At 40.9% G+C, this 20,590-nt stretch overlaps 1 protein-coding gene across 20 annotated transcripts in view; it reads left to right on the top strand.

Moving 5' to 3' along the window:
- Positions 1–20,590, top strand: part of NEDD4L (NEDD4 like E3 ubiquitin protein ligase) — a 368,499-nt gene that overhangs the window by 207,454 nt on the left and 140,455 nt on the right. For 18 of the 20 annotated variants that reach the window (XM_055297882.2, XM_055297880.2, XM_055297875.2 and 15 more), the window contains 3 exons: positions 2,798–2,879; positions 6,284–6,322; positions 9,364–9,417. In XM_055297882.2, coding sequence (XP_055153857.1) covers positions 2,798–2,879; positions 6,284–6,322; positions 9,364–9,417 — 175 coding nt within the window. Of the gene's footprint in view, positions 1–2,797; positions 2,880–6,283; positions 6,323–9,363; positions 9,418–13,712; positions 14,135–20,590 lie in introns of those variants that run through there. The other 2 variants (XM_063639303.1, XM_063639305.1) reach the window with 2 other exon arrangements.

The following is a 20,590-nucleotide window of genomic DNA, read 5'->3' as shown; positions in this document are numbered from 1 at the left end:
CTGTGGTGGCTTTGACTACAGGTGCATGCCACCACATGCAGCTACATTTTTTTGTACTTTTTTTGTAGAGATGGGGTTTCGCCATGTTGCCCAGGCTGGTCTTGAACCCCTGGGCTCAAGCAGTTGGCCTGCCTCAGCCTCCCAAATGGGTGGGACTACAGGCGTGAGCCACTGCACCTAACCCTCTCCTTCCCTTGAGCTTACATCTTACTGTCCTGTAGCCAGCTCCAAGACACTGGCCTTTGGTTCTTCAGGCTGAACTTTCAGGAAGTTTCTTAGTCAATCTCTCATACAGTTGATCATACCTTGGTACCTACCTGGGTGAGCACTCAAGATGTTACATATTCCCACCTGACTTCTTTATTACTGCTCGAAGATATGGTGTCCCACACCTAAGTATCCCACCCACAGTCCCCAGCTGCATGTGTCAATTATTGTGAGCTGTTCAAGGGATACAGACTGAGGTAAATGAACCACGAGTGGAAGAATGTGGATGTTCTATTACAGGAAATGCTTAGCTCTTTATTGCAGTTATATAATAGTTGGCAATCATGATAGCTGAGGGGCATAAAAATGAGAGATAGCAGCAGAGTTTATGGTATTCTTTATAACTGTGGATTCTGTATGTGCATGTGTGTGCACCTGTGTTCTGCATGCATCTCCATGGCACATTCTCTGGAGATAACATGATCATCAGGCCTTGAGCTCTTTTATAAGCAATAGATTGTGGTTGGAAATTGAAAATTCAGTTTCTGTAGCTAGAAAATACTCTTTTCAAATGCCATCTAGAACAGTAGTTCTCTGATTGTGGTTCCTGGTTCAGGAGCCGTGGCATCACTGGGAACGTGTTAGGAATGCAGATTCTTGGGTTCTACCCCGGACTGAATTCAGATTTGGGAGCGGGGCCCAGTTTTCTGTGTTTTAATCACCCCCTCCCCCAGGTGAATCTGATATGCTGAAGCCTGAGCCTCACTCCCCTGGAAAGTGATGCCTGATTCATCTGCCAGCCCATGGGCACCCATTAGGAAGATGCTTATGGAACCTTTGACCTGGGCTAGGTGCTGGCTCTTGATCCATCTTTTTCTAAGGCTGAGGGTGTCCATAGAAGGAGAAGTAGGGGCATCCGCTTAGATGTTATTTAACCAAATAAAGGTTTACAGTTTACAGAAAAGAGGCAAGATTAACTAATACCTTCCAAACCATAATGTTAAAAATAAAAAAATATTTACTCATAATGGAGTATAACTGAACAAATCGTTTTGCTAATTTTTTTAGGATATGTTTTGTAGCTTCCATTAAGATACATCTTATGGGTAATAAATACGTGTTCACACACACGTGTACTAACAATATTTTTCAGACTTTTGATTTGTTTTTTAGATATTGAGTATAGCCTTGTTACTACCAAACTTTTATCATACTTCCTTGTGAAAGGATTTCATGGCATATTTATTATTTGAAATATCAAATAGAAATCAGTACAGTCTCAGCATTTTAAGATACTTGATGTAATCTTTGGAAATATCTTAGACATTGCAAAATAAGGGTTAATAGTCATAGTATAGCCACTAATGGGCAGTTCTCAAATTACATAAAGTTAATCTGATGAATTGATAGCAATCAGTTTTTGCTATAGATAACTAGATAAGTGAGAATTTAGAGATTGAATACATGAGCGCCCTTTTTATGATTTTCAGGATCTCAAGTATGAAACAAAATAAATTCTTCTATACCCTAAATTCTTGCAAAGTGATATTTTGATTAGGTTTGAGCTACCCCAGGGCTAGCAATACTTGAAAGTGTGACTAGACTTAACCTCTTAGTAGATAGTCCACAGTAAGTAATCCTTTGAAATATACATCTTGCTAGAAGTTCCTTTCCCAAGGAAATAATGATTAAATATAATGTGATGTGTATAAGGAATTCTGGGACTTGTAGTCAGGAAACCCGAACTTTAATCTAGACTACTCAAATTTATAACTTTAGGCAAATCTCTCTTGACTTTCTAGGCTTTAGTTTTCTAGGGTTTTGTTTTGTTTTTTTGTTTGTTTGTTTGTTTTTGTTTTTTTTTGGTGGGGGGTGTTGAGACAGAGTCTTGCTCTGAAGCCCAGGCTGGAGTGCAGTAGCATGATCTTGTCTCGCCGCAACCTCTGTCTCCAGGGTTCAAGCAATTCTTCTGCCTCAGCCTCCTGAGTAGCTGGGATTACAGGCACCTGCCACCATGCCCAGCTAATTTTTGTATTTTTAGTAGAGACGGGGTTTTACCAGGTTGGCCAGGCTGGTCTCAAACTCGTGACCTCAGGTGATCCACCCGCCTCTGCCTCTGAAAGTGCTGGGATTACAGGTGTGAGCCACCTCACCCAGCCTTGATTTGGTTTTTAATCTGTAAAATGGTAGGTGTGGGGTCACATGAACAATGGCTCTTTTACCTCCACTAATTACCTAGACACTAAAAATAAGAATATGGATAAGACCTAAACCAAATTTTCTAGCTGAATTTTGTAAAGTCTGAACAAAATCTGTGTGCCTTTTAATCTTTCTTGTAATCTTTTCAGACTCTGTCTTTAAAATTATATATATTTTTAGCTTCTAAGTAAACATTATTGGCACTGGTTTTGATAGGAACTTTACTCCAAGTGTATTGACTTAGTAGATATGTTAAAAAGGTTATTGCTTACTTTATGGAAATAATACAAGCTGAGACTTTAACTGATATTTGCATTTTCATTTAGGTTCCACTGTTTTCTCTTTTGAATGAAAAGTATAATCTTATTAAATCTGAAATATTTTCTTACAGTGATCCGTACGTGAAACTTTCATTGTACGTAGCGGATGAGAATAGAGAACTTGCTTTGGTCCAGACAAAAACAATTAAAAAGGTAGGTGTCGATCTTTAACCAAACGTCATTTAAGTCGTAATTTAAGCCAATTATGCACAGTCATGTGCTGCGTAATGCCTTTTTGGTCGAGGATGGACTACTTACACAGTGATAGTCCCATGAGATTATAATGGAGCTGCCATATACAAGTGCATCACTTCTTATCTCTTTTTTTTTTTTTTGAGATGGAGTCTCACTCTGTCGCCCAGGCTGGAGTGCAATGGCGCATTCTCAGCTCACTGCAACCTCTGCCTCCTGGGTTCAAGTGATTCTCCTGCCTCAGCCTCCCGAATAGCAGGGATTCCAGGCACCCACCACCATGCCTGGCTATTTTTTTTTTTTTTTTTTTTTTTTGTATTTTTAGTAGAGACGGAGTTTCACCATGTTGGCCAGACTGGCCTTGAATTCTTGACCTCAGGTGATCCACCCATCTTGGCCTCCCAAAGTGCTGGGACTACAGGAGTGAGCCACTGTGCCCAGCCCACTTTTTGTCTTTTATACTGTATTTTCATTTTAAGCATCCTTCAGTATTAAATCTAGAAGTTTTCCAAGACTTTTCAGTACTAACCCAACGTAGTGATTCAGGTTTTTACTTAAATGCCTACAAAAACAGTATCCTGAAAATGTCATAAGTTGTAACATTTTTTCTTGCACAGAATACAGCAAAAGCAAGGATTTGTTTTTGTCTTTGTATGTTTCACAAAGAAACTTAAAGTAATTTAAAATACATTTAATGAAATGGAGCTGTTTGTGGAATTGGTAGGCACACAAGGAATAGTTTAACTTGAAACAATTATTTCTAAAGGAAGCAAAATACTTGGTTAGCTACATGGAAATAGAGAAAATATATTAATAATAAAGCTATAAATGTATGTATATATCTTATTTTCCTAATTTTCATGTACATGATTTCATTAAAAATTTGTTCCCATAGGTATGTCTTTTAGTTATTTATTTATTTAGTTTTAGACAGAGTGTCACTCTGTCACCCAGGCTGGAGTGCAGTGGCATAATCTCGGCTCACTGCAACCTTTGCCTTCTGGGTTCAAGTGATTGTCCTGCCTCAGCTTCCTGAGTAGCTGGGATTACAAGTGTGCACCACTATGCCCAGCTAATTTTTGTATTTTTAGTAGACGTGGGATTTTGCCATGTTGACCAGGCTGGTCTGGAACTGCTGACCTCAGGTGATCCACCCGCCTTAGCCTCCCAAAGTGCTGGGAATACAGACGTGAGCCACAGTGCCTGGCCAATAAGTATGTCTTAATTTGCCTATCTCCATGTATTTATAGACATATGTAATATATATATATGTAAATATTTTTTACCCTGTATTTAGAGGCTTTATTGAAGATGCATGTTCTCTATTAAAAATACTTGGCTGGATGCGGTGGCTCATGGCTGTAGTTCCAGCACTTTTGGAGGCCGAGGCTGGCAGATCAATTGAGCCCAGGAGGTTAAGGTTGCAGTGAGCCATAATCATGCCACTGCACTCCAGCCTGGGTGACAGAATGAGAACCTGTCTAAAAAAAAAAACCCAAAAAACAAAACAAACCCCTTTCATCTGTGCTTTAGTATTATTTATGGGTTACTATGATTTTTTTCCTTACCTCCTTTAGAGGCGGGTGCTTAGATAGTCTAACACTTTGCTGAACATTTTCTGGACAGCATGAGTGCTTTAAAAAATTGTAACTGTCTTGCTGCCATGCAGGCACCCAGGATGCAGCCAGGTCCTTTTGTGTAAGGAACCATAACTGCAGCGTGTCCTCCACTTGGCATTGGGACTGGCATTAAAAATCTGTTTTGCAAACAGGAGCCAGTATTTTGATTAGCAGGGAGGATGCCTGTGAGGGACGGAGGCCATTGTTCCCTGTGTTAGGCATTGTTGCTGGTTCAGTTTCTAGGCGAGTGGGGGCTGTCTAGAAGGCTCACCAGGAAGGCAGCTGGGAAACTTGGTCGCCTGGTGGATGTGGAGCCAGGACCAAAGCCGGTGACTGGGGCTATTGCGATGTATTTCCTTCCAAAGGGAGGTCCTCCTTCTCCCTCCCTTTCCACGGTCGAGGGAGTAGCTCTGTAGCTGGGTTTGCTCTCCTTCTCCTGCTGCCCGCCTCCTGGTTCGTATGCCTCTGCTGCGTTCCGGTGCGAGAACTGCCGTCATCCTCCTCTCCTTGCGGTGTTGTGACTGGTTCTTCGTTCGTTTTGTACTCTCATGTCTTGTTGCTTTCCTCGCCTGTCATTTCCCATGTGCATTTCCATGAAGCTGCCCTCGGGGACTGCAGCCAGAGGCAGGCCAGGCCTGCTGCTCCACTCCCCTCCCCTCGCTCATTACCATCCTTGGCTTCATTCACATGGGAGAAAAGTATGAACCCCATTATTTAGGATTGAATTCACTGTGGAGTTGTGGGTGGGGAAAGTGCTGAATTTTTAAAAACGCCGGTTCAGTGTTGTGTGTGCTCTGTGTTTCCTATTTTTATGTTGCACTCTATTGATTTTTTTTCGTCTCCCTGAACTGATCTGTTAAAGGAAATAGATTGATAAAGATAAGTATCATTTGGACTAAAAATATCTGTCGCTGTTGGTGGAAGTGATGATTTTTCAGTCTCCAATTTTTACATACAATTTTTAAGAGCTGTGTTTAAGAGGCTTATGCATGTGCAGATGCATGAACACACATGTACAGTCTTCCTTCCTAGAACATGCTTCCTCTTAGTTTTGGGGGATATCTGGCAGTCCTCTCTTCCATGCTGAGGACAAAGGTATCCTTGCCATCTCCTTGTGAGATGTATATTTAAGTAGATTGATAGAAAGATGAACAGATAGATGAATGGAGAGGAAGACTGAAGGATAAGTAGGCAAGTATTTTTTTAACCTGGTTATTTTTGGAGAAAAAAATAATTCACTTTTGGTTTATATTTGGTCTTTTTTTGATGTTGTTATAAAATCTGATCCTCAGTATTGCTCTCTATAAAATGTTAAGATTTCAATATTTATATAAACAATGAACACATTCCACTTTACCCCATCTGCTTCATTACTCTGCAAAACAGATTTGTAGCAGGTAGAGGGAAGTCAACAAAGTTCATTTCCTTCTTGGTAGAATAATCATATCAATGCTAATTTCTTGAAGGAATTTTTTATATTTTCACGATGACTCTTTCCAGGCCTCTATTGTTTTTCCTTCTGGTGATAGAAGCAGTTTAAGGTTTCATATCTATGAAGCATCTGTTTCATAAATACATTCCCTCCCCCTCCAGTTTGGTTTATACGCTAGTCTCAAAATTGACTAAATGCTTCTCTTAGCTTTTTTTAATCAAAAAAATGTTTAAGCAAATATGTAGACTGTATTGTACTAGTAACTGCTAATGTTTGAAAGACTAAAAGATACTACAAGATAATTTCTCTTCCAGACGCTGAACCCAAAATGGAATGAAGAATTTTATTTCAGGGTAAGTTTTTCATTGTTTGGTAATAATTGTTATTGATGCGTCTAGGTCGATTATCACAGTCAATTCATCTTGAGGAACAGCTCTTAAATTTTTAACAAGAAATTCCTTTTAGGATGAAAAATAGGTAGCCTCTTAATGTGTCCCAAATTTTGAAAGACTAGAAGTGTAGTGGTCACAGAATCCGGACTTGTTTCATTGGGGAGTGTTTTGGAGAAGTCAAAAGAAAATTATCCAAACACCATGTTTCATCTTTTGAATTCAAACCTTTCTTTAAGAAATAAGATAAAATATCATTTATGAGAATGGTTTAATTCTATGAGACGGGTTACGAAATATTTTAGAGTAAAACAGTAGAGGCAACATGATTAAAAAGAAACATAAAAATTACCAGTTATGTTCTAGTTAGGGAGGAAAATTTTGGCAACTGAAATACTGAGTGCATATATATGTGTATAATATAAAATTACTTCTGGTATCTAAATACAACGAAATTAGGTAAGATTTCCTCAACCTTTTATATTTAATACTTAGAATAGCTATATGTCGAAATGACTGAAATGTGTGAATTAGCAGAGATTTCTGCTTATTGAGCATTTGTGGTTGTTGCTGTGTTTTACTACTGACATTTTGGAAATATTAGACTGCTCAGCTATTTAATTGAAAGAAAAGGCTTTCTCTTCAAAATGAAGGTATCTTAATTGTATAGCTGTGATATTAAAAACTGCTTACCTCCAGAAATAATCCAGGTCTTCTGATTAGTGCAGATTTCTAAAGGCCAATATTGCCATGAGGCCCATTATAATTGGTCCTGATTTCTTCCTCTCAATCGCAATAGTATTTTTTATGCTCCAAACTTGGACTACTACATACAGCATCTGCTTTCCATTATGCTCAGAGCTGAAATATGGCACTGATATTTTGATACTTGGTGAAATCCTATGTACAGCCTCCACCAGATGTATTTGAAATTACCCTGTGGAGGACTGAAAAGCTAATAGGAGCTGATAGATGCTGTTGGCCTTTAGTTAACTCTGAAATACAGCTTTCCACTTGGGAACCTCCAAAGTGTTTAGACTCCTTTCAGTGGAACACTGGCCACAATTATACAAATGTTAGTACATCTCATACTTTTTTCAGCTAATCTTGGCAGTAGGCACATTTAAGTTCTATTTTTGTTAGTTTTTCTTAAGGTTTTTTTTGTTTGTTTGGTTTTATTTTTTGAGATGGAGTCTCCCTCTGTCACCAGGCTGGAGTGCAGTGGCGCAATCTCAGCTCACTGCAACCTCTGCCTCCCAGGTTCAAGTGATTTTCCTGCCTCAACCTCCTGAGTAGCTGGGACTATAGGCCCATACCACCACGCCAGGCTAATTTTTGTATTTTTAGTAGAGACGAGGTTTCACCATGTTGGCCAGGATGGTCTCAATCTCCTGACCTCGTGATCTGCCCGCCTTGGCCTCTCAAAGTGCTGGGATTACAGGTTCTTAAAAGTCTTTATATTTATTCATTTTACAAATCTTTATTGAGTGCCTATTATGTGCCAGCTCCTGCCTGTAGCCTGTGGTTGCATTGGTAAGCAGTGTGAGCCTTCATAGAGCTTCTAAACAGACAGCAAACCCTGTCTGCTTGTTCTGTCACTAGGCTGCAGGCAGACCACGGGACCAGAAGCACAAGTTGAGCTCTCTGTGCTTGTATGGTCAAGTGTTATTTCATGCATTCCCCACCATGAAGCAGCCAGGGCCTAGGTCACCTCTCTGGCTTTACCCTTTAGAGCCTTTGTGACTCTGGAAAGGCCACCTGAGGACTCTCAATCTCCCTGGGATCCTTATCTCTCACATAGGAGAGAGAATCCTTACCTGGAAGGGTTGTTTCAAGGATTTGCATGCGATGATGTAAATGAGAACATGTAGCTCTATGTCACACACATGGTTGGTGCTTAGTAAATGATACCTGAGTTTGGAAGATGATATGGGCCATTTTGATGAGGTTTGGTAAAGAAAAGGAAGCAAAAAGATATGGAAAGCCCAGTAGCTCTGTCATTGCCTCACAGTTCCAGGTCTCTCTCATGGTTCACAGCCTAGGCTCTGGAGACAGGCAGCATAGACCTAGTGCAGGTCCTGGTTGCCCTACACATTAGCTGTGGGCTCTTGGGCAAGTTACTTCACTGAACCTCAGGGTCTCGGCTCCTCATTTATAAAATTGCGTGATAGTTATACATCATAGGATTGCTGTGAAGATTAAATGAGATCATGGATTGTTGATATTTAATAACAAGACAGTGCCTAAAAAATAAGTGCACAGGCTGGGCACAGTGGCTCATGCCTGTAATCCCAGCACTTTGAGAGGCCAAGGCATGCAGATAGCTTGAGCCCAGGAGTTCAAAACCAGCCTGGGGAACATGGTGAAACCTCATCTCTACAAAAAAATACAAAAATTAGCCAGGCATGGTAGTCCAAGCTACTCAGGAGAGTGAGGCAGGAGGATCAATTGAGCCTGGGAGGTTGAGGCTGCAGTGAGCCATGATCATGCCACTGCAGTCCAGCCCGGGCAACAGAACAAGACCCTGTCTGTCTCTGTCTGTCTGTCTGTGTGTTTGTGTGTGTCTCTCTCTACACACACACACACACACACACGCTCGTAAGCTATTACAATCTTCTTCATTATTTTTATCATTACTATTACTGCTATCAGGCCTAAGAAATATCCTCAGGCATAACATTTTTTTATCTACAGTCATGAGAATGCCTTGTATAGAGGTTAGGAACTCTTTAAAGCTATTTACAACTATCCTTTCTTATTTTAGAAAAACAGCTAAGAGCCTTTTCTTCTTTTGCTATGCCTAAATTCGGGGCAGAATAATATAGAAATCAGTAATAGGAAATTTGATTTAGTACACATAGAATTTCCAGAACAGTAGGATAATTGTTCATATTACACAATTGAGTTGGGCGCATTGTAAAGCAGTATGTTATTCTTTCTGTTCCTTACGTCGCTGTTCAAATGATTCCTGCTCATTTAAAAAGTACTATTTATGTTCCTTATAGGTAAACCCATCTAATCACAGACTCCTATTTGAAGTATTTGATGAAAATAGACTGGTAAGTGGATGCCTGTATTTGAATTTTGCTTCATTTTTTTATTAACTGGATTTTCAGAGCAGCGTCTTTAAAACTTTGTGTTTATGTTGTACTTATGACAGTATATGTGCCCAAAAAGAAGACTGTTTTTGTCCCACTACTAGCTTGATGTTCAAAATCCTAACAAATACTTTTATGTTGCTAGGGTAAAAAATGTATTTGTATGTGTGTGTATTTTTATTGCAGTTAATGTTAACGAAAGCCACTGGTGATAGTATCAGCCCATATGCTCATGCGCTAATGTTGGGAATACAGAATGGTAGGCAGATCTCTAAAGAGGCCATCAGGAATGTAAACAAACTTTGCTCGGTTTTTAAATGAAAGCCAGACCATAATACTGGGATGCATTCAGTAGCAAATCTATGGTAATTCTCTCGAGGAAAATAACAATCTAATTAACAATGTATAGCAAAAAGTGAATCTACATTTAGCAGGTAAAGTCAAGCTGTATTTTAAAAGTGGTTGCTTTCTCAAGAGAGAACCTTAGAAAGTACCTTTAAAGAAACAAAGATATGCCTGAGGCATATAATAGATATAAACTAACATTTTATGTATAGATTGATGTATATATAATATGTTTATGAAGATCGATACATACATAACTGAAATAATTATGATTTCATTTTATTATTTTTATTTTAATTTTTTTGGAGAGAGGGTCTCCCTCGGTCGCCCAGGTTGGAGTGCAGTGGTGCAGTCGTAGCTCACTGTAACCTCAAACCCTTGGGCTCAAGCAGGCCTCCAGGATAGCTAGGACTACAGGCATGAGCCACCGTGCCTGGCCAGATTTCATTTTAGAAATGGAATTTTTGAAGCACATTTTGCTTTCTTAACTAACTAAAACGTGTACATCAAGTAGCTATGAACCAGGTGTTCCAACTATGAAAATGAACACTATCATGTTAAATCCTTAAGGTACCTTCAGAAGTGAAACTATAATTCAGTGCAGTCAGTCATTCTCAAATTTACCCTCACTGAAACTTGTATGATATGTTGACTGGTTAAAAGGTGTTCTTAAGAATCCTTTCTGCAGAATTCAGTTGGAACTTCAGATTTTTAATAGCTGGACGTTAATAGAATATTTGAACTGGAGGAGCCTTATACAATAACTCATTTAACTCCTGTTATTATAGATGAGAAGAACCAGGTCTAGAGCCTTTACATAAACACATCAGTCAGTGGAGGTGCCAGGGTCTGACCTGCTGGCCTCCTAAGTCCCAGCCCAGTGGTAGTTTGGGAATGTATTGAATCTCATATGATTGGTATTATTCTCCAAAAGAGAAAACTAACAGTTCCTGGCCTACCGTCCTAGTATCTTTTCCATTAAAGTATGGGATGTTGGGTGATGAACAGTCGTACAGTGTAACTAAACCACTTTTGTTGTATGCATAAAAGTACTTTCTTGTGAGATCGGATGAGAGATTCTGCTGAGGGTGCAGTTCTTGTCTCTCCATCTCTCATCCAGTGAGGACCAAGTGAGTTAGGCAGTATTGAGTAGTATAGCGGTACGTTCCTGGAGACATGGGGGGTCTGTAGACTAATCCTTATCCTCCAGTTATTGAGTATAATATCTTTTCTTTAAAATGAGGAAAGGGCCAAATTCGAGGAAAAATGGCCTCTTGTTTGATGTGTTTTAGTTTATTATTTTCTTCTATTAAGAGAAACTTACTTTTAAAAAATTGTTTCCCATTTCCATATCTGAAATAATGACAGTAGTTGAGGTGATCTTGCCCTGGGTCTGAAATTATACTTCCAAACCAAAAAGGACTTAGAATATAAAACTTTTAAGAAATCTTGTATGAATACAAGCTGTATCTGAAAAATTGTGTTTTATAATATTGATGCCTAGTTTTGCCCCAGGCCATCTGCAGTGTGGTTACCATGCAAAGAATGCTGGTGTTGCTGTTTTTTTTTTTTTTCTTTGTTGGCTATTAACCCAGCGGAGACAATACGTGGCTATGGTAGTACTTGGAAGTTCTAGCATTACACAGACTAGCTTCCATTTCTCTCATAGAGGTCATTTTTGGCATTTAAAACACATGCTTTTAGAAAACAGATTTGGATGTATGTAAACGCAGGGTTAATCCGCCACATCCTGGATGCTAGAGCTGTTGACAAAGTAATGCTTTGCAGATTTTAAAATAAACTTTTTGTCACTCTTACAGCTTGGTATTTTCCCCTCCTATTTTTTTTTACCCCCTCTAAATAAACCTCTTTGTTAAATAATTGATGTTTCTGGATCATAGAAAATAGTAAGTTTAAAATACAGAATATTTCCAAGCTAACTACAAATCTGATGACAATTTTTTGAGTGTGCACTTTTCCTTTTATTTCTTAGGCCCTTTTTGGTCCTTTTCAAACATAGCAAGATTCCATATTTGTGTCCCAACTGTGGTAATATTGCTGACTTCTTACTGGAAAACAGTCAGCTGTAGGCAGGATTTCTTCTGTATGGTATGTAAGTTAAATTATTACCAAAAAAAAAAAAGGCCCACGTGCACTCCCTTCTTCAATTTTCCTTTTGTTTTTTGTTGTTTGTTTGTTTTTTGGTTGATGTTTTCTTTCCTACCTGTCATATGGGAGACAATGTTTTCTCCAGCTGGGTTCCTTTTCTCTTCGAAGAGGAGACACTTTTGTGTCTGCCAGTCATATGTGAGCTACACACACATACACACCTTTTAAATGAAAAATGTTGTGATAGCAGGAGGCCTCTGCTTGGCCAACTGGTTGTGTAGCAAGTCGCACCCCCTCCCCTCCACTTAGCTATTTTGTTACTTGTAGATCCTGGTCTAATTATTTAGCATTAAACGGACACTAACTCTGTAGGGTGTGTAATTGTATTTATAGTACTGTTTTATTAGTTTGCATTCCATCCTGGTAGTGTAGTGATGTCATAAATAACAGAAATATGGTATCCGATGCTTGGGAAGGGGTTTACTCGGTGGCCAAGCCGTATTTTACTTGTCATTATTCCGTGTGATGGAAGGTGGGGAAATACCGTGTGTGCTGTTAAGCATGCCAGGTCCCTGCACTGGTTAGACAGAGTCTCAGTGCTGTACTCCGTTGGGAAAGAAATGCCCTGCGAATGTGATGTGGTTTAGATTTATAGCAGCGTGGCTTGCAGTGTGCTTGCTGCCTTAGTCAGCTGTGAGAGCGCCCTGCTGGGGCCACTCCTTTCTGATGGAAAAGCAGCAGCTGGGAAGGTGCTGTTTCAGGCTCTTGCTGTTTAAAAAAAAAGAGCGAGTGGGGGAAAACTCCTCTAAGTCCAGAAGCTGGCATTGGAGGGGGAGAGCGTGGTCATGTGGTTCTGGCCACCCTACCCTCTGTCACAGTGTGGATGAGAGCTTTTTGCTCTTATCCAATCATGCCTGGAATGCCGCTTGCCACTTGGGTTATTTCTGCTATCTGTCGCTCCTGGTGCCGCAGTGCTAACAGTTTGGCAGATGGGACACTTTTTCTTGGAGTTTGTGTCTTTGGTTTGTGACTTCTGGCAGTGCCGGGCCTGTTGTTGCCGCTCGCCCTCGCCCTCCTGGCCCCCCTGGTCACCATGGCCCATCGGCTTCGGTTTCATTTTGGCTCTGGTCGCAGCAACACAGCCCCTGAATCAGAGATCCTAGACCAGGAGAGAGAAGACGACTTCTTCATGGCATTCCACACCCTACCGCGGAGAAGCAGCCCGCACCCCTTCGCCCAGAACGGAGGGGACGACGGCGGCGGAGGCCTGCAGGGAGGCGTGGGCGCTCTTAAGCGGAGCTCGTCCATGTTCATCCCGCAGCTCCTGACCAGCATCGACGCCCGCCCCACGTGCAGCTCCTCGGTGCAGATCTCCCTGCAGCGCAAGGCCGCGGGGGCCACGGACGGGTGCGGGCCGCCCGAGGGCGCCGACGATGGGCCTCCGTGCGCCACGCCCGACCCCGGGGACCAGGCCTCCGCCACTGCCACCACGAGGGCCTCGCCCCAGAGCGGCTCCCGGGAGCCCTCGCCGAGGGACACCCCCGGGAGCTCCCCTCCGAGGGCAGCCCGGGATCCGGGGCTCCAGGTCAACGGCACGTGTGGCCGCCGCGTGCGGTGCCCGGGCCCCGTGGACTGCGCAGAGGAGGCCGCCCCGGGCCTGCGCATCCAGCACCGTGCCTCCAGCGCCGACGTGCGCCAGGTGAGGCTGCTGCCCCTGGGCCCCGATGGCCAGGGCGGCCCCGCCGCGGCAGAGCCCAGGCGCTGGTCCCTCCAGCACGTTCCAGATGCTTCTGGAAGCTCCGGGAAGCGGTGTTTTGTCTTCCAGTTGCAGCAGCCCCAGCAAGGCGCTCTGGGGCCAGGCAGTGACCTCAACTTTGGCTTCACGGGCACAAAGGGGGACAGGTTGGTGAGGTATCCCCGCATTCGGCTGGAGAGGAGCACCTCGTACCCCACGCAGCCCCGAAGCGAGCGAGGGAGCCCCACGGAAGATCGGGGAGCCCCAGAGGCACCGCCTCGGGCTGGCAGGATGGCTCCCGAAATCCGCAGGACGAACTCCGCAGAGAGGACTCCGCAGGGCCAGGGGTGCACATTTAAGATGAGGCAGGATCAGAACGCGGGGCAGCAGCATTTTAGAATTCTTGTAACCCGGGGGCCGGAAGAAGCTCCCCAGAATCCCGAGGAGAAAAGCGCCAAAAGCCCTGTTTCCACGGGAGCTGACACCACGGTAAGTTCACAGCGGGTTTATATGTGTTTACTGATTTCAACCTCGATGCTTACTCTGCGGCGTAACCAAAATAAAACCTCACCCTCTGTTCTGGGAGTTTCCCTGCTTCAGGCCAGCGAATCTGAATGTTTGGCCGAGTTCTGGCACGATGATTTGTGGTCCAGTGTTTGGTGCGCAAAACACCATTTCTGCAAGTGTCTTCTGTAGGTCCTCAAAGTCAAAGAACTTGGTCTGTTCTTTGACAGAGATACCTTCCCCCTGTTTTTATTTTTCAGAATAGGAGAATTTGGAATAAAATTTATTACTTTAATCTGCCAAAAAGCAAGTCAGTGCCGCAACGTGCTGATGTTGGAAATGCATTTAAAAAGCTGCTTGCAAGTATAGCCTGTGACAACACTTTAAAAATAATCAGTTCTCGGAAAGGTGAGGATATTGCAAAGGACCTGAGTTTCGTCTCTTAATAGTTAAAATAGGTGAACGTAAAGTTTAGTGGAATTTGATTATCTGTCATGGCCTTTTTGCTGTAGGAGGTCAGGTGAGTCGTTGTTACATTATTTGCTTTGTTTTTTTGTCCCATTAAGTAATACTGAACGACAGTAGTGTCACTTGTGGGATAGTGACATTACTATCCCACAAGCGGGCACTGCTAAGATACTAACAGATGCGTTTTTAAAGCACACTGGGTTATGGCCCAAGGCTAGGGGAAGCTGATGGGGACTCGTTAATGGTCAGATGGCATGGCGTGCAATTTAACGCTGCGCACTTGAGTGTCAAAGCCGAGGATGCTGTATATAGAATAGTAAGTACCCTGTCTCCAGCTGTGGAGAAATAGACGCCTTAGAACAGATTCTGGCCTTCCTGTTTCTCTGTTCCTGATCGCTCCCTTTCAGTGAAATGGAGTACAGAGAGACAGCTGCACGCTCCATCGACCAGGCATATGATGACTCTGCAGCTTTCGTGGTTTAGAGTGGGATGAAAAGTTTAATCAGTTTGGTTTCTTTTACTAGTAATCACTAGCCAGTGAGTGCTTTCTCTTAAAGAACAAGCTCCTTATATTTTGAATTGGATATTTTTTCTCCTGAATTTCATGTGACTGCCAGTTTGAGGATATGATTAGTAAATGTCTAGGGGACTTTCTGTTTGGATTTCACTTGTGAATTGTGATTTTGAAAAGTGAGTGTCTGAGTATTACTCTAGAATTGTATTGTCTTTTATTGCTTTGTGTTCAGAAATATGTTTCGTCTTTCAAGTAAACTTTATCACTCCTCCATCATTGGTTTTCATCATTTTGAAGATACAATCAGATGCTTAATGAAAATTTATTTTTCTTCTTCTCTTTCCTTCCGTGTGTCTCCTTTCTTTCATTATCTCAAACTCTTCCATTGGGAAATGGCTAAGTGCTTTGTCTTGGTCTGAACCTATACCATGTATTACACAATGGTACAAATTTTGACAGAGTTTCGATATTATAGGAGCCTTTAACCCCCACCCCAACAAATTACCATCATGACAGTTGTAGGCTTTGTTGGGCAACAGAATTCCATGCTGAACTTGGACCACTTACCTCATGAAGATTGACAAAAATATATTTCCTAAAGTTTGGTAACTATTCAATTATATTACCAAAAACTGAAATCACTTTGCAGTTCAGATGTGGAGGACAAAGGGATTCATACAATTAAACTCAAAAAAGTTCAGACTCATTTGGTTTGAACTTTCAAATGTAATTAGAAAACAAATCGAATAAACTAAAACTTATGTGTACCTTGCTTAAAAGGGCTATTCTAACTCGCCAGTACTATGTAGTGAAAAACAAGTTTCTACACATTTGGGGAATATAAATTCTGGAATAAAGAGCTTTTCTTGGAGAGTAAGTTCCAACTAGTGAACAGTAGTTTGCATTTTCATATGTATGTATTTTTGTGCACATACATGAATTAGTACGTAGTTAGTAAGCTGTTTTTCTTTTAAGCAGAACGATTTTTCTTTAAAAAACAAGACCAAAACTGGTCACATAACAAAACCGCCTGCTCCATTCAGCAACTTTGTATGCATTTCATATGGACAGGGGTGTTAAGTTTAGGCAGCAGCTGCCACCGCCTTACTTATCTTGAAGGAAAACATTCACTTGGGCGTCTACAGTCTGGCTGCCACCAAGCTTTTTTAGTGTTTCAAATATCCACTGCTTTGGTCTGAAGGACATTACATTATTAAGTTTACATGAAAAATTAGCTAGAATCTGTTGCAGTTTGGTGGTGGAATGATATGGAAAGTCTTCCTAGATTTGGGAATACCACTCGGGATTCATTTGACAGTGTGCTCATATTTCATAAACTATACTTAAACCTTATTACAAGATTAAGTTGTTGAGTACTTTTATCTGTGCCTCCCAAACATCCTGCCATGACTAAATCTAAAATGTAACATGACTCCAAAAAATGTTAACCAACTAAATTATTAGAAAAAATACAGGGGAAACCCTTGTGATGATAAGTTTTCCACCTGGTCTATCGCTGTCAGTAGACAAGAATTCATTCATATAGTCATCAGTTATAATCAGTTAAAAATTTTCAGAATTGTTAGAATTTACCAGTTCAGTCTGTGGTAGTCATTAGCAGTCATTTAGTGAGTAACTTAGTTATTTTCTTATAAATTAGCTTTTGGGTTATTTGGTTTGGTTCTGAGCCTCTTAACTGCATTAGAGTTATTCTGAGGAAGTTGGACCAACATTTACCAGCATTTGTGCCCCCTTTGTATGCCATTTTGTGCATAATAACTGTGAAACTGCATTTTACAAGTTTGAGGAGCCAGTTTTCTAATCTCATTGGTGTTATGAAGTACTCAAGGTCTACTGTGCATATAACATTACGCTCGTTACTTGGAAAGTTTCAGGGACAATCTCAGTATCTTGCTGACACAGTTTGTAATGTAAACAGAGGGAGGAGGGCCCACCCAGACAAAAGCAGTAATTCTAACACCTACTGCATATGCTGTTGGAGAAGAGAGCATTCTTTCAGCTCAAGCTCTCTGGACTTTCCTCTTTGTCCTCTCAGTGGACATACACTTCACAGGAGTGGTGTAGTAATCTCTTGTGGTTAAAAATTCCTTTTATTGAACAACAAGGGAATATCCAAATTCTTTTCATTTGGGAAAACTTTGAGTCTCTTTTACAGAATGCCGTTTTTAATATACGGGCATTTTTTGACATTAATATTAGTTGATGTCTCTTTTTTACCCTAAAAATAACTCGAGTATCCAATGTATTAACCACCCCTTTATTTTAAAACATAACAACACAGGAGGCTAAGGTGGGAGGATTGCTTGAGCCCGGTAGTTTTGAGATTACTATGTTTCTGCCACTGCTCTACAGCCCGGGCAACAGAACGAGACCTTGTCTCAAAAAAATAAAAATAAAACATAATATTGTAATGGATAAGAAAAACAAGTAACATTCTTTTCATTGACTTGGTTTCTGATTGGATTCTATCAACTTTCTTTCTTCTCTCATGTATAGTAATGCTCTCTCTTAATGTGGTCTTAGAATAAACCAATATATATCTTAAAATGTCACCTGTTTTCAAGGATGTTTTGAAAAGTTGGATAGGCAGTGCACAAGGTTGACACTGATATGTTTGTAAACAGAAACTGTACATGGCTTGCAGCATAGCTTATGTTTCTGTAGCACTTCACAATTTGAAGAATGCTTTGTTTATTTCACTTAATGTGTATGGCTGTCCCATTGTGGAGGCATTATCTCACTTCACCCTCCCATGTGAAATAGTGTTATTTCACTGTTTCAGATGAAAGGATGTGATACCGTTGTTAGGTGTAATAACATTATGTGTATATCATAGTGTATACTATGATATCACTTTGTGCACCTATAATGGGAGTATGTATTTAATGTGTGTGTGTATATTTGCACAATTCAAAAGTATATGTTAAACCAAAAAGCAGTTTAATGCTTCCTGTGATGTGACAGTTTTGTTGAAAAGTTTAGAGGTGGTAACTTCATTTGGTGTCTTGCAGCACTGGCCTGAAGGTGAGAGAAGGCTTCTTTGGGGACCCAAAGAGCCATCCTCTGCAGTTGACTAGCTTTTGGTCCTGGAGTACTTAGACTCCCTCTCTAAGCCTATTCCTCATCAGTAAATTTGAGGATAAAAATGTCCAGCTCGTAGGTTCATAGTTAGGTTTAAATGAAAGTGTCCATGGAAGTACCTGATTCATGAACTAGGTATCTGTAATATACAAGTCTTTCCCCTAGGAGGTTAAGTAGGTTAATTGTGAACAGTCATTTTTTGATCAGCATGGCATTTAACACAAGGACAACATGCATTTATGGCATACCTGGAAATGTTTAATAAATAGCTTTGATGCTCTTTCTGCTGTCATTTCATCTTTCCTAAGTATTTGTCCCTAACACCAAATGCAGTCTTGGAAAAGAATTGCTTCCTGAACTACGCATTATAGAAAAGGACTCGTAAGTATATTTACTGTGTTGATTTTGAAGCCTTATAACATTTTGGCTTGCATTTCTAGCATATTTTTTACTATGTCATTTTGCTGTAATATTTCCAGTGGTTGAGTCTACTGTTACTTTGGGATAGACTGAGGCTTTTGAGAAACAATATAGTGTTAGATCTACAAAATTTCCACATTGTATGACTTTAAAATGAGGGAGATATTTGGGAGTATGTCTTATTTTAAGAGACTGTCTTTTAGAGAGTTTTCGTAAATGGTGCAGCTGCTTCTCTTGGCTGAGCCTGGTGGCAGAATTCCTAGTCATTGAAATAAATCTCTAATTTTATAATACATATTGATAAGAAACTTGCTATCTTTTCATAAAAGTTCACAGTACCAGAAGAAATTTACTTTATGTAAAAACTACCTTAAAATGTAATAAATGTTGGATAGTTGATGGTTTCTGGATAGTTGATGAATATTTCTGTATAGTTGAGGCAAATCTAAATGGTAATGCTACTTGTACAACTTGCAATGATCTAGCACATTTTTTAATAAAAATAATTACCTGCATATTACTGTGGGCGATACAGGTTAGCTATCCTAAATACGTTTTTACCTTTTTAACTCTTAATTATATTAAGCCATTTGCAAGAATGGGAAAAAGCAGGAAATTCATAGGTGGTGTTGAAATTGCTGATTCTACACATAGGTACCAGAATGTCTACATTTCCTCTATAAATGTCAAAGGAAACTTTGGAAACCCACCTCAGAGTTGGCTGGTGATTATTCGGACAGGTTATCATCCTGTCTGCAATCTTCTAGTTCTCTTAGTTCATACCAAGCAGCATGATATTCCATGTCTTGCACGAGGGAGAGCACCAAAACGGCCTTCACCTGCTGCGTATGCCCCGCTCTGAATCAAAAATTAAGAAGGCTAAAGGACGGAATGTGTAAAATATTAGCAAAAGCAGGTGTTGCAGAATGTCTGTACATTGCTGGGCAGGTGGAGATTATTGAAAGGTTTTTAGAAATAATCTTCGCTCACCACATTCCAGTGCCAGGCTCTGGACTTTTGTCTCTATTTGTGATAAAATGTTTTTAAGAAATGCTGGCTGGGCACGGAGGCTCATGTCTGTAATCCCAGCACTTCCAGAGGCTGAGGCAGGTAGATCCCTTGAGCCCAGGACTTCGAAACCAGCCTGAGCAACATGGCGAAGCCTCATCTCTACAAAAAATACAAAAGCTAGCCAGGCATGGTGGCCTGTGTCTGTAGTCCCATCTACTTGAGAGGCTGAGGCAGGAGGATCGCTTGAACCCGGGAAGCGGAGGTTGCACTGAGCTGAGATTGTGCCACTGCACTCCAGCCTGGGCGACAGAATGAAACTCTGTCTCAAAAAGAAAAAGAAAAAGAAATAATCTTCTCTCAGTAAGCATGATGAATGCATAACATTCTCACTGGAGTTCTAGAATGAAACTCTGTCTCAAAAAAAAAAAAAAAAAAAGAAAAAGAAATAATCTTCTCTCAGTAAGCATGATGAATGCATAACGTTCTCACTGGAGTTCTCCTTTGGAATCTCTTGATTATTCCACTGTGGCTTCCTTGAGCCAACTAGGATACAGAGGAGGATAAATGAGTAACTCAGTGAGACAGGTGGCCTGATGTGAGTGGGCCTGAAAGTTAGCCCCGATGTCCTGGCTGATTTCATGCCGTGTCCCGAACGGGCACTTTCCTGGTCTCTAGGCATCACCATGTTTTGACAGGAAGCTTAGTTTTTTTCAGGATGGAGGATGGAATCGATTGTATTTCAAGAAGCCTGTTTTTTATGCCCTGACAATTTTAGAACCGTGGACTGTTCTGACACTTTTGAGTACAGTGATTAAATTTCTGTGAAGGGACAGGTCATGAAATCAAATAAAAGGATGGATCATAAATTGAGCTGGAAGGGGCCCCTCCTCCCTCTGCTTTGACTTGTTGCTACACTTTAGTATTCA

Source organism: Symphalangus syndactylus, chromosome 1 (assembly GCF_028878055.3).
Source record: "Symphalangus syndactylus isolate Jambi chromosome 1, NHGRI_mSymSyn1-v2.1_pri, whole genome shotgun sequence".
Lineage (NCBI taxonomy): Eukaryota > Metazoa > Chordata > Mammalia > Primates > Hylobatidae > Symphalangus > Symphalangus syndactylus.
The sequence above is the reverse complement of the archived record's forward strand: the minus strand, read 5'-3'. Positions and strand labels throughout refer to the sequence as shown.